The sequence below is a fragment of the Oncorhynchus mykiss genome, chromosome 17 (assembly GCF_013265735.2).
Source record: "Oncorhynchus mykiss isolate Arlee chromosome 17, USDA_OmykA_1.1, whole genome shotgun sequence".
Classification (NCBI taxonomy): domain Eukaryota; kingdom Metazoa; phylum Chordata; class Actinopteri; order Salmoniformes; family Salmonidae; genus Oncorhynchus; species Oncorhynchus mykiss.
In genome coordinates this window covers 8628653-8643652 of record NC_048581.1, presented here as the reverse complement: position 1 = coordinate 8643652, position 15000 = coordinate 8628653, and the positions used below count along the sequence as shown (strand labels likewise).

The 15000-nt window shown below is 43.1% G+C and overlaps 1 protein-coding gene across 2 annotated transcripts in view; it reads left to right on the top strand.

Annotated features, from left to right (window-relative positions):
- The window catches only part of LOC118940255 (noelin-2-like), a 76018-nt gene that overhangs the window by 12943 nt on the left and 48075 nt on the right, over nt 1-15000 (top strand). For both annotated transcript variants that reach the window (XM_036948798.1, XM_036948799.1), the window contains exons 2-3: nt 4403-4552; nt 6157-6312. In XM_036948798.1, the coding sequence (XP_036804693.1) occupies nt 4403-4552; nt 6157-6312 (306 nt within the window). The remainder of the gene's footprint in view (nt 1-4402; nt 4553-6156; nt 6313-15000) is intronic.

Below are 15000 nucleotides of genomic sequence, written 5' to 3'. Positions count from 1 at the left end.
ACAATAAATATGAACAGTAAACATTATCCAAAATGATAAATAAATGGTTAAAGTTCAAAAGGGAAAATAAATCAACATAAATATGGGTTGTATTTACAATGGTGTTTGATCTTCACTGGTTTCCCTTTTCTTGTGGCAACAGGTCACAGGTCTTGCTGCTGTGATGACACACTAGTGCCCTCACCAGTTTGTTGATATATATGTTGAAGAGGGTGGGGCTTAAGCTTCCTCCCTGTCTCACCCCACGGCCCTGTGGGAAGAAATGTATGTTTTTTTTGTCTATTTTAACCGCACACTTGTTGTTTGTGTTCATGGATTTTATAATGTCGGATGTTTTCCCCCCAACACCACTTACCACCAATTTGTATAGCAGACCATCATGCCAATACATGGTCTGTCGTACGATAATACGATAATAAGTTAAACGCCAATTTGCTCAGTACATTGTTGTCACTGAGGAAATGTACGAATCTGCTGTTAACCTTTCTGATCTCCCCATCCCGGATCCGGGTTCGTGAATACAGACTCAAGCTCATTACCATAACGCAACGTTAACTATTCATGAAAATCGCAAATGAAATGAAATAAATATGCTAGCTCTCAAGCTTAGCCTTTTGTTAACAACACTGTCATCTCAGATTTTCAAAATATGCTTCTCAACCATTGCAAAACAAGCATTTGTGTAACAGTATTGATGGCTAACGTAGCATTTAGCATTAACATTCAGCTGGCAACATTTACACAAAAAAACAGAAAAGCATTCAAAAAAATAATTTACCTTTGAAGAACTTCAGATGTTTTCAATGAGGAGACTCTCAGATAGCAAATGTTCAGTTTTTCCTGAAAGATTATTTGTTTAGGACAAATCGCTCCGTTTTCTGCGTCACGTTTAGCTATGAAAAAAACCCTGTATCCAGGATTGTGTAAATCTATCAGCAAGCTCATTAGCATAACACAACGTTAACTATTTATGAAAATCGCAAATGAAATGAAATAAATATGCCATCTCTCAAGCTTAGCCTTTTGTAAACAACACTGTCATCTCAGATTTTCAAAATATGCTTCTCAACCATAGGAAAACAATAATTTGTGTAAAAGTAGCTAGCTAGAGTTAGCATTTCGCGTTAGCATTTAGCGTTAGCATTAGCGTTAGCATCCAGCACGCAACATTAACAAAAACATAAAAGCCTTCAAATAAAATCATTTACCTTTGAAGAACTTCTGATGTTTTCAATGAGGATACTCTCAGTTAGATAGCAGATGCTCAGTTTTTCCAAAAAGATTCCTTGTGTATTAGAAATAGCTCTGTTTTATACATCACATTTGGCCACCAAAAAAAATCCATAAATTCAGTCCTCAAAACGCAAACTTTTTTCCAAATTAACTCCATAATATCGACTGAAAACATGGCAAACGTTGTTTAGAATCAATCATCAAGGTGTTTTTCACATATCTCTTCATTGATACATCGTTCTTGGACACATGCTTTCTCCCCTGAATCAAATGGTAAAGTGGAAGCAGCTGGCAATTGCGCACCGAATTCGACGCAGGACACCAGGCGGACACTTGGGAAATGTAGTCTCTTATGGTCAATCTTCCAATGATATGCCTACAAATACGTCACAATGCTGCTAAGACCTTGGGCGAACGACAGAAAGTGTAGGCTCATTCGTTGCGCAATCACAGCCATATAAGGAGAGAATGGAAAACAGAGCTTCAGAAATTCTGCTAATTCCTGGGTGATGCATCATCTTGGTTTCGCCTGTAGAATGAGTTCTGGGGCACTTACAGACAAAATCTTTGCAGATTCTGAAACTTCAGAGTGTTTTCTTTCCAAAACTGTCAAGAATATGCATAGTCGAGCATCTTTTCGTGACAAAATATCGCGCTTAAAACGGGAACGTTTTTTATCCAAAAATGAAATAGCGCCCCTAGAGCTCTAAGAGGTTAATGATAATGCAGAGGATTTTCCCAAGGTTGCTGTTGACACATGTCCCACAGTAGTTATTGGGGTCAAATTTGTCTCCACTTTGTGGATTTGGGTGATCAGTCCTTGGTTCCAAATATTGGGGATGGTGCCAGAGCTAAGGATGATGTTAAAGAGTTTTAGTATAGCCAATTGGAATTTGTTGTCTGTATATGTGATCATTTCATTGAGGATACCATCAACACCACAGGCCTTTTTGGGTTGGAGGGTTTTTATTTTGTCCTGTAACTCATTCAATGTAATTGGAGAATCCAGTGGGTTCTGGTCTTTAATAGTTAATTCTAAGATTTGTATTTTATCATGTTTATGTTTTTACTGTTTGTTCTTTGTTATAGAGCCAAAAAGAGGAGTGGTGGTTTAGAAGTGGTTTACCTATACATCTCCATTTTGGATAGATAATTCTTCGTGTTTTTGTTTGTTTAGTGTTTTCCAGAAGTGGTTAGTCTATGGATTCTTCAGTTACATTGATCTGATTTCTGACGTGCTGTTCCTTCTTTTTCCGTAGTGTATTTCTGTATTGTTTTAGTGATTCACCATAGTGAAGGCGTAGACTCAGGTTTTCTGGTTTTCTATGTTTTTGGTTGGACAAGTTTCTCAATTTCCTTCGTAGGTTTTTTGCATTCTTCATCAAACCATTTGCCCTTGTTTTTAATTTAACCTCCAGGCGGGTGTTTGTCCCTCTTTGTGCTGAGGGTGTCAGGTTCTTGTCCGGTATTGTAACTGTGTATTTGGAACTAGTGAATCTCCCTTTTGTGTTCCAGAGACAAGACCCTCTCAATATAGTACCAATGCCTGCTGACAACGAGTTAGGTGTGTGTGTGTGTGCTGCCATAGCAACTCTTTGCAAGTTCATCAAGTTCACACACACACACACACACACACACACACACAGAGACACACACACAGACACACACACACACACACACACACACACAGTAATTGATGAGGAGCAGATGGAGAAGGTGTGAGAGGTGCTGTTTTATTAATTAAAGACAGCGAGGAGAGAAATAGAGAGAGAAACACAACACCATCGTCTGCTTTCTATTCTAGTTCGACCTTCGACCTGAAATGAGAGAGATGTCTCACTACAACGGGGTGGATAATGTCATTGAATAGGTTTGATTTTAAAATTGAATGACAAAGGGTCTGGGTTTGAGTCCGCTGAGCTAAAAGCTACAGATGAAGGATCTTAATTTGAGCCAGTTTGCAACAGCAAGAAAATAATCCTGCAGCAAGGAGGGTTATTATTATGTGGATCAAAGTTAATGGACATTTTTGGAGGGGTTGATCAATGAAGGGAAAATCAAGTCTGATATTTCAAAAATGTAAATGACTAAATTCAGAAGTTTTTTTTTTTTTAACCTCGACTACACTACACGTTTTAAATGTCCCGTTGTCCTGCAACAGGGTGATCAAATTAAGATCCTGCATCTGTATGTGCAGTTGTCTTCCGTCATCAGTGTGATTATCAGGAATCAGAGGACATCATGACACACACAGTGACCTTCAGTTGTGTGTGTGTGTGCGCGTGTGTGCGTGTGTGTGTGTGTGTGTGTGTGCGTGTGTGCGTGCGTGCGTGCGTGCGTGTGTGCGTGTGTGTGTGTGTGTGTGTGTGTATGTATGTGTGCGTGTGTGTGTGTGTGTGTGTGTGTGTTCAGAAAACACAATTGTAGAATCATCCGCACAACTGGACAGTTTTCTGTTTGTTGTGGGAACATATTTGTTGTGATGTCCCCACCATGTGTGTGAGTAGAGGTATTGGCCTAGCCTAGCCTTAGTAATTAGCCTAGCCTTAGATATTAGCCTAGCCTTAGATATTAGCCTAGCCTATCCTTAGGTATTAGCCTAGCCTTAGATATTAGCCTAGCCTAGCCTTAGTAATTAGCCTAGCCTTAGATATTAGCCTAGCCTTAGATATTAGCCTAGCCTATCCTTAGGTATTAGCCTAGCCTTAGATATTAGCCTAGCCTTAGTAATTAGCCTAGCCTTAGATATTAGCCTAGCCTAGCCTTAGGTATTAGCCTAGCCTTAGATATTAGCCTAGCCTAGCCTTAGTAATTAGCCTAGCCTTAGGTATTAGCCTAGCCTAGCCTTAGTAATTAGCCTAGCCTTAGATATTAGCCTAGCCTAGCCTTAGTAATTAGCCTAGCCTTAGATATTAGCCTAGCCTAGCCTTAGGTATTAGCCTAGCCTTAGTAATTAGCCTAGCCTTAGATATTAGCCTAGCCTAGCCTTAGGTATTAGCCTAGCCTTAGATATTAGCCTAGCCTTAGATATTAGCCTAGCCTAGCCTTAGTAATTAGCCTTGCCTTAGATATTAGCCTAGCCTTAGGACCGCAGTTTTCAGGCAAGGTTATCGCCTCAATTATCTCTCTCTCTGCCTGCAAGTTTATAGCTCTAACTCCCTCCCTCCAGGCGTTGTATCCGGGTCCAGATGAAGGCTGGCAGGTGTACAGCTCGGCATCGGACCCTGATGGGAAGTGTGTGTGTACAGTGGTTGCTCCCGCTCAGAACCTCTGCAAACGAGACCCCCGCAGCCGTCAGCTACGCCTACTCACAGAACAGGTATGTGTGTGTGTGTGTGTGTGTGTGTGTGTGTGTTCGGGGATGGAAGCTCGTGTCCAGAATCCAGAATCACAATGCAGAGAGGAATGGACAGTGGACTGGAATAAGATATTCACGGATCTGAGTGCCGTTGACATGAACACACACACACACACACACACACACACACACACACACACACACACACACACTCACACACACACACACACACACACACACACAGGCCCCTGCGTCCTACTATCGACAGCATCATGATAGAATTAGAGAGAGATAGAAATAGTTTCAGACATAGTTTGGGGAAGAGAGAGAGAGATACTGGAGATGGACAGAGAGACAAAGACAGAGATACTGGAGACAGACAGAGACAAAGAGAGAGACAAAGACAGAGATACTGGAGACAGACAGAGACAAGACAGAGGTACTGGAGACAGACCGAGAGACAAAGACAGAGATACTGGAGACAGACAGAGACAAAGAGAGAGACAAAGACAGAGATACTGGAGACAGACAGAGACAAAGAGAGATATACTGGAGATGGACAGAGAGACAAAGACAGAGATTCTTTAGACAGACAGAGACAAAGAGAGAGACAAAGACAGAGATACTGGAGACAGACAGAGACAAGACAGAGGTACTGGAGACAGACCGAGAGACAAAGACAGAGATACTGGAGACAGAGACAAAGAGAGAGACAAAGACAGAGATACTGGAGACAGACAGAGACAAGACAGAGGTACTGGAGACAGTCAGAGAGACGAAGACAGAGATACTGGAGCTAGACAGAGAGACAAAGAGAGTGATACTGGAGATAGACAGAGAGACAAAAAGAGAGAGATACTGGAGACAGACAGAGAGATAAAGAGAGAGAGAGATAGACAGAGAGACAAAGAGAGAGAGAGAGATAGACAGAGAGATAGAGAGAGATACTGGAGACAGACAGAGAGACAAAAAGAGAGAGATACTGGAGACAGACAGAGAGCTAAAGAGAGAGAGAGATAGACAGAGAGACAAAGAGAGAGAGAGAGATAGACAGAGAGACAAAGAGGGAGAGAGAGATAGACAGAGAGACAGAGGGAGAGAGAGATAGACAGAGAGACAAAGAGGGAGAGAGAGATAGACAGAGAGACAAAGAGAGAGAGAGAGAGAGATAGACAGAGACAAAGAGAGAGAGAGAGATAGACAGAGAGACAAAGAGAGAGAGAGAGATAGACAGAGAGACAAAGTGGGCTGCTGTTGGTGTTGATCAGTGAAGAACTGAAGAGATCAACAACAACAAATCCTTCCCCTCAAAAACCCACACCGTTGATGGCGTGTTTGTCTAGTCGTGTTTGTGTGAGAGAGAGAGAGAGAGAGTGTTGTGTGTATGTGTGTATGTGTGTGTGTGTGTGTGTGTGTGTGTGTGTGTGTGTGTGTGTGTGTGTGTGTGTGTGTGTGTGTGTGTCAGAAATGTATATTTTTGTGTTTACTCATCATCCGTGTGTTGTGTTTGTATTGATCTAATTTGATTTAAGTGTGTGTGTGTGCGTGTGTGTGTGTGCGTGTGTGTGTGTGTGTGTGTGTGTGTGTGTGTGTGTGTGTGTGTGTGTGTGTGTGTGTGTGTTTAGGTGCAGAACGTGAGTCAGTCTATGGAGGTGATGGATCTGAGTACGTCTAGAGACCTGCAGTACGTCAGAGATACTGAACCACTACTGAGAGGAGTAGACGGACACATACACACCTACACCACCAACCCACGCAGACTCACTAAGAAGGGCCTGCAGGTACACACACACACACACACACACACACACACACACACACACACACACACACACACACACACACACACACTCTAACACACACACACACACACACACTCTAACACACACACACACTCTAACACACACACACACGCTAACACACACACACACACACAAACACACACCACCCCTGTTCTCCTCAGCGACAAAAACACTGCTTTCACATAAACCCCTCCCTCTCTCCCGTCCCTCTCTCCCCTCCCTCTCTCTCTCTCATCTCACTCTCCCATCCCTCTCTCCCATCTTACCCTCATGGGATGTGTGTGTGTGCGTGCTCTGCGTGTGTGTGTTTGTGTGTCTTATCGACCCCTTTGGTGGTCTGACTGCCCACAGACACCAGCTGAACTGAATATTTATAACATGGAATAAAGCTTATCAATATGCAAAGACTAACCTGAGGGAATGAGAGAGAGAGAGAGAGAGAGAGAGAGAGAGAGAGAGAGAGAGAGAGAGAGAGAGAGAGAGAGAGAGAGAGAGAGAGAGAGAGAGAGAGAGAGAGAGAGAGAGAGAGAGAGAGAGAGAGAGAGAGAGAGAGAGAGAGAGAGAGAGAGAGAGAGAGAGAGAGAGAGAGAGAGAGAGAGAGAGAGAGAGAGAGAGAGAGAGAGAGAGAGAGAGAGAGAGAGCCCAGCAAACCAAAAGTTCCCAGAACATTTGGTAGGTTGCTCATAATACAAAAACTGTCTGGTGATGATTATAGAATGTTTGTATAAAACGTTCACCTGACGTTGCAAGTATGTTCCCAAAACACACTTGCAGAATTATCCGCACAACTGGACAGTTGTTGTGTTTTGGAAAGATTTGTTGGTGATGTCCCCACAATGTTCCCACCAGAATGTTCCTACAACCTAATAAAACATTCAGGTAACCATTAAATAACTGATTAAATGTGTTTTGGGACGTTCTTGTATCATCAGGAAAAGGATCTATTCACGTTTTATACAAACATTCCATAATCATCTCCACGAATGGACAATATTTGTGTTATGAGAACATTCACAGAACCAAATGTTGGTTTGCTGGGGAAAACGTTACTGGTACATTGTGTTATTCCACCACCTGGAAACACAATGAGAACATTCACAGAACCAAATGTTGGTTTGCTGGGGAAAACGTTACTGGTACATTGTGTTATTACACTACCTGGAAACCCAATGAGAACATTCACAGAACCAAATGTTGGTTTGCTGGGGAAAACGTTACTGGTACATTGTGTTATTCCTGGAAACCCAATGAGAACATGGTGGTTGTTTCAGAGGTTGTGAAACCTAGGCTGCCGTCCAAACACGTTTATTTTCTTTCCACCTCAGCCCCTCGCGCGTAGCCACTTTCCCTTGGGGGAATCCCCATGGAAACCGAATGCAGTTTGATTAACCCATCGGCCCGATGGATTTAGCGAGTAAAGAACTATGATCACTTGTGCAAACTGTAGTCACGTGTCACATGTCACGTGTCATTACTGCGGTGGCCGCTGTGTCATATTTAATCAACAAAAGCTGCATTATCGGCTTCGTCTCGTAGTGAGGACCCTATAAAACGTAGCTAGCTTCATAAACATATTTTGGGGGAATTCGGAAATATATTGGAATAAATTACCAAACTATAAAACTAGCTAGCTTGCTCTGGGTAACTGTAGCTAACTGTCTACCTGACATGAGTGCCATCTAGCTATGCTAGCTTGCTGGGTACATTCATAGCTTTAGGTTGGTTGTTTTTCCAACAAGGACGTTGCCTCTCCAATCATCACTCTCCCTTTGATTTGATTTGAGAAGGCAAATGGGATGGAGAGTGTGGTAGAGCAGCCTGGTCTCATAGACTAGACGTAACATAGTGAATTTAAATCCGGAACACTCAAATTAGTATGACATGTTACATTTGGTATGGTTACATGAGACAGATGGTTACTTAAAGGAAAATTCCACCCCAAAAACAATATTTTGGTATTTGTTGATTTCAAAATCTTTCAAAATACAAAAATCATCCCCGGATGATGCATTTTGCGTCATACTGTATGATGATGCTTTAAACAGCATATGATGCAAAATGCATCATCCGGGGATGATTTCTGTATTTTGAAAGTGTACATATCTTGAAAACTTGATTGCTGACAAGAAAGACGTTTTGGGACCAGGTCAACAATAGACTGATGAAACAAATACTAAAAGATAGTTTTGGGGTGGAATCATCCTTTAAGGCAAAATAGAAAGTAGGGGCATTGGTCGAGGTGGATGGGTTGACGTTTAACTCAAACGTCTAGCAACCCAAAGGTTGTGAGTTCGAATCTCATGACAGACAACTTTAGCATTTTAGATAATTAGCAACTTTTCAACTACTAGCAACTACTTAGCATGTTAGCTAATCTTTCCCAACCTTAACCATTTTAGCTAACCCTTCCCATAACCCTAACCTTAACCCTTTAGCTAACCCTTCCCCTAACCCTTCCCCTAACCCTAACCTTAACCCTTCCCCTAACCCTTCCCCTAACCTTAACCCCCTTTCCCTAACCCTTCCCCTAACCCTAACCTTAACCCTTCCCCTAACCCTTCCCCTAACCCTAACCTTAACCCTTCCCCTAACCCTTCCCCTAACCCTAACCCTTCCCCTAACCCTTCCCCTAACCCTAACCTTAACCCTTTAACCTAACACCTACTTTTAACCCTAACCTTAACCCTAACCCCTAGCCTAGCTAACATTAGCCAGCTAGCTAACTTTAGCCACCAAGCCACCTAGCTAGAATTCATAATATATCAGACATTTAGATAATTCGTAACATATAGTACATTTTGCTAATTCGTAACATATTGTATGTTTAGCAAACTAATACATACCATACAAAACGTAACATATCATACTAAATAGAGTGATTCGGATTTACGTACAGAATAATACTAAATGCTCTGAGACCAGGTTGGGGAGAGAGAGAAAGGGGAAGGAAGAGGAGGGAGAAGAGATGGAAGATTGAGAGGGCTGGAGTGAGAGAAAGTCAGAGAGAAAGAGAGATCTAATGCTTTTCAATGTTTTTGCTGAGGAGAACTGAAGGGCAGACAGAGAGAGAGCAAGAGAGAGAGAGAGAGAGAGAGGGAGCAAGAGAGAGAGGGAGAGATGGATTTAGGAGAGGCAGCATTAGAGTGATAAAGAGGGTGAGAAATTAGAGTGAGGAGGAGAGAAGAGAGGGTTGGAGAGATAGTTGAAGGAGAGAAGATAGCAGGAGAGGGATTATCCACCAAACGCTCTTTTACTGACAGCAGGGTTTGGCCTTTAACTGTGTGTGTGTGTGTGTGTGTGTGTGTGTGTGTGTGTGTGTGTGTGTGTGTGTGTGTGTGTGTGTGTGTGTGTGTGAATGATTTACTGTTCTCCTGGGGTGATGATATCTTCATCTAATGTTTCATCTAAGTAATTATCTCTCCCATCCCTCTTTTTCTCATCCCTCTTTCTCTCTCTCATCCCTCTTCCTCTCACTCATCCCTCTTTCTCTATTTCCATCCCTCTTTCTCTCTCATCCCTCTTTCTCTCTCTCATCCCTCTTTCTCTCTCCATGCCTCTTTCTCTCTCTCATCCCTCTTTCTCTCTCTCATCCCTCTTTCTCTCTCCATCCCTCTTTCTCTCTCTCCACCCCTCTTTCTCTATCTCCATACCTCTTTCTCTCTCTCCATCCCTCTTTCTCTCTCTCCATGCCTCTTTCTCTCTCTCCAACCCTCTTTCTCTCTCCATCCCTCTTTTTCTCTCCAACCCTCTTTCTCTTCCTCATCCATCTTTCTCTCTCTCCATCCGTCTTTCTCTCTCTCCAACCCTCTTTCTCTCTCCATCCCTCTTTTTCTCTCCAACCCTCTTTCTCTCCCTCCATCCATATTTCTCTCTCTCTATCTGTCTTTCTCTCTCCCCAAACCCCTCTCTCTCTCTCTCTCTCTCTCTCTCTCTCTATCCCTCTTTCTCTTTCTCTCTCTTCATCCCTCTCTCTCCACCCTCTCTCTCTCTCTCTATCCCTCTTTCTCTCTCTCCAACCCTCTTTCTCTCCCTTCATCCCTCTCTCTCTATATCCCTCTTTCTCTTTCTTCATCCCTCTCTCTCCAACCCTCTCTCTCTCCAACCCTCTCTCTCTCTCCAACCCTCTCTCTCTCTCTCTCTCTCTCTCTCTCTCTCTCTCTATCCCTCTTTCTCTTTCTCTCTCTTCATCCCTCTCTCTCCAACCCTCTTTCTCTCTCTCCAACCCTCTTTCTCTCTCTTCATCCCTCTCTCTCCAACCCTCTCTCTCTCTCCAACCCTCTTTCTCTTTCTCTCTCTTCATCCCTCTCTCTCCAACCCTCTTTCTCTTTCTCTCTCTTCATCCCTCTCTCTCTCTCCAACCCTCTCTCTCTCTCCAACCCTCTCTCTCTCTCTCTCCAACCCTCTTTCTATTTCTCTCTCTTCATCCCTCTCTCTCTATCCCTCTTTCTCTCTCCGTTTCAGTGGTGATTTTAGCATGTATATCTTGGTGAATAAATAAATAATGTTAGATGCATGCCAGCAAAGCCACTACTCTACACAACACTAAACAATACATTCATTGCACTATAATGGTGACAAACGGTGCCCATAAACTGTTAGGGCCGACATTAAGCTGTCAGGAGAGCTTTCTTTTCAGCACCATGTAGTGAATCTGCTATGCCTGCCTGATTAAATAAAGGTTAAATAAAATAAATAAATAAATACAAATATCAGCGGAGCCTTGTCTGGCAGCGAAACAGTTCATTCAGCCTCATTTACTGCCTTTAAAAAAACATCATATGGCTGACTTGCTAAAGCAAATGTGGTTTCTACTGACAATTGAGATGTACAAACTATGGCAGGGGGCGGCAAGCGGATAAGAGGCAATCCGTAATTTCAATGAAGACATTACTGAGCTAGAATGGACGTATATCAATATAACTCTTTGTTCAGCTCTTTTGAAATGTACATAGACAGAATTCAGAACACGGGCCGTTCTAACAGTGTTCTTTCTCCCTGTACACCAAGTCAGAACCGTAGTATAAATAAAGGGGGCATATAAGCAGACGGTGAAAGCTGTTACATTATTCAATGATTACATTTCTCTAAAACAGGCTATAGGCTACATGTGCACCACCAACTCAGAACAGTAGGCTAAATTATGGCTAAATTATGAGGGGGAAAGGGACCACATTTTTAGGATGGGCTACTAACAGCTTACTACACAACATACATACTAAGTAATACTACGTATTACTTTTTAGTTACAGTATACATATCTCCCTCGCATATCATTTTTGGACTCAACTTGTTGTTTGTATTTGTTTTTTATTTTTTTTATCTTTATTTAACTAGGCAAGTCAGTTAAGAACAAATTCTTATTTACAATGACAGCCTAACAAAAGGCAAAAGGCCTCCTGCGGGGACGGGGGTCAGTAAGAGTGTCCATGTAAGAGTGTCCATGTAAGAGTGTCCATGTAAGAGTGTCCATGTAAGAGTGTCCATGTAAGAGTGTCCATGTAAGAGTGTCCATGTAAGAGTGTCCATGACTCTCTTTGAATGAAGTCTTTGAATGAAGAGATTGAGATAAAACTGTCCAGTTTGAGTGTTTGTTGCAGCTCGTTCCAGTCGCTAGCTGCAGCGAACTGAAAAGAAGAGCGACCCAGGGATGTGTGTGCTCTGGGGACCTTTAACAGAATGTGACTGGCAGAATGGTGTTGTATGTGGAGAATGAGGGATGTAGTAGATATCTCAGATAGAGGGGAGTGAGGCCTAAGAGGGTTTTATAAATAAGCACCACCCAGTGGGTCTTGCGATGGTTATACAGAGATGACCAGTTTACAGAGGAGTATAGAGTGCAGTGATGTGTCCTATAAGGAGCATTGGTTGCAAATCTGATGGCCGAATGGTAAAGAACATCTAGCCACTCGAGAGCACCCTTACCTGCCGATCTATATATATATATACATTTATTTATTTTTTATTTAACCAGGTGGCCAGTTGAGAACAAGTTCTCATTTACAACTGCAACCTGGCCAAGATAGAGCAAAGCAGTGCGACACAAACAGCAACACAAAGTTACACATGGGATAAACAAACGTACAGTCAATAACACAATAGAAAAGTATATATACAGTGAGTGCAAATGTGGGTAAGATTGGGGAGGTAAGGCAATAGATAGGCCATAATAAATAATTACAATTAAGCAATTAAACACTGGAGTGAAAGATGTGCAGAAGATGAATGTGCAAGTAGAGATACTAGGGTGCAAAGGAGCAAAACAACAAAACAATATGGGGATGAGGTAGTTGGGTGGGCTATTTACAGATGGGCTATGTACAGGTGCAATGATCGGTAAGCTGCTCTGACAGCCGATGCTTAAAGTTAGTGAGGGAGATATAAGCTTTAGTGATTTTTGCAATTTGTTCCAGTCATTGGCAGCAGAGAACTGGAAGAAAAGGCGGCCAAAGGAGGAGTTGGCTTTGGGGGTGACCAGTGAAATATACCTGCTGGTGCGTGTGTTACGGGTGAGTGTTGCTATGGTGACCAGAGAGCTGAGATAAGGCGGGGCTTTACCTAGCATAGACGTATAGATGACCTGGAGCCAGTGGGTTTGGCGACGAATAAGAAGCTATGGCCAGCCAAACAGAGCATACAGGTCACCATACAGTGGTGGGTAGTATATGGGGCTTTGGTGACAAAACGGATGGCACTGTGAAAGACTACATCCAATTTGCTGAGTAGAGTGTTGGAGGCTATTTTGTAAATTACATCGCTGAAGTCAAGGATCAGTAGGATAGTCAGTTTTACGAGGGTATGTTTGGCAGCATGAGTGAGGGATGCTTTGTTGCGAAATAGGAAGCCGATTCTAGATTTAATTTGGATTGGAGATGCTTAATGTGAGTCTGGAAGGAGAGTTTACAGTCTATCTAGGCACCTACGTATTTGTAGTGTCATGACGTTGCCCTCTTTGGGTACAGCGAGCACCATCTCCCTCTCTCTCTCTCACCAGGCCGGAAGTATACAGAAAAGTGTCGTCTGCGTAGAGGTGGATCAGAGAATCACCAGCAGCAAGAGCGACATCATTGATGTATACAGAGAAAAGAGTCGGTCCTATCTGAGAAATAGTTGGTGAACCAGGCGAAGCTGTTGAGTCTGCCGATAAGAATGTGATGATTGACAGAGTTGAAAGCCTTGGCCAAGTCGATGAATACGGCTGCACAGTACAGTCTTTTATCGATGGCAGTTATGATATCGTTTAGGACCTTGAGCATGGCTGAGGTGCACCTATGACCAACTCGGAAACCAGATTGCATAGCGGAGAAGGTACGGCTTCTTGGCTTTCGAAGACTTTAGAAAGGCAGGGTAGGATAGATATAGGTTTGTAACAGCTTGGGTCTTGGGTCAGCTTGTCACCCCTTTTGAAGAGGGGGATGCCCGCAGCAGCTTTCTAATATTTGGGTATCTCAGAAGATACAAAAGAGAGGTTGAACAGGCTAGTAATAGGGGTTGCAAAAATTGCGGCAGATAATTTTAGAAAGAAAGGGTCCAGATTGTCTAGCCCGGCTGATTTGTAGGGGTCCAGATTTTGCAGCTCTTTCAGAACATCAGCTATCTGGAAATGGAGGAGGAATGGGGAGGCTTGGGCGAGTTGCTGTGGGGGGTGCAGAGCTGTTGACCGGGGTAGGGGTAGCCAGGTGGAATGCATGGCCAGCCGTAGAAAAATGCTTATTGAAATTCTCGATTATCGTAGATTTATCGGTGGTGACAGTGTTTCCTAGCTTCAGTGCAGTGGGCAGCTGGAAGGATGTGCTCTTATTCTCCATGGACTTTACAGTGTCCCAGAACCTTTTTGAGTTTGTGCTACAGGATGCAAATATCTGTTTCAAAAAGCATACCGTTGCTTTCTTAACTGTCTGTGTATATTGGTTCCTAACCTCCATGAAAAGTTGCATAAAGGGGCTACTCGATGCTAATGCTGTGTGCCACAGGATGTTTTTGTGCTGGTCAAGGGCAGTCAGGTCTGGAGTGAACCAAGGGCTATATCTGTTTTGAATTCGGGCTTATTTAAGATGGTGAGGAAAGCACTTTTTAAGAATAAACAGTTATCCTCTACTGACGGAATGAGGTCAATATCCTTCCAGGTAACCCGGGCCAGGTTGATTAGAAAGGCCTGCTCGCTGAAGTGTTTTAGGGAACGTTTGACAGTGATGAGGGGTGGTCGTTTGACCGAGGACCCATTACAGACGCAGGCAATGAGGCAGTGATCGCTGAGATCCTGGTTGAAGACAACAGAGGTGTATTTAGAGGGCAGGTTGGTCAGGAAGATATCTTTGAGGGTGCCTGTGTTTACGCATTTAGGGTTGTACCTGGTAGGTTCCATGATTGAAGGCATCTAAGCTTAGATTGTAGGACGTCTGGGGTGTTAAGCATATCCCAGTTTAGGTCACCTAGCAGCACGAGCTCTGAAGATAGATGGGGGGCAATCAGTTCACATATGGTGTCCAGGGTACAGCTGGGGGCAGAGGGTGGTCTATAGCAAGTGGCAACGGTGATGGACTTGTTTCTGGAAAGGTGGATTTTTAAAAGTAGAAGCTCGAACTGTTTGGGCACAGACCTGGATAGCATGACAGAACTCTGCAGACTGTCTCTGCAGTAGATTGCAACTCCGCCCCCTTTGGCAGTTCT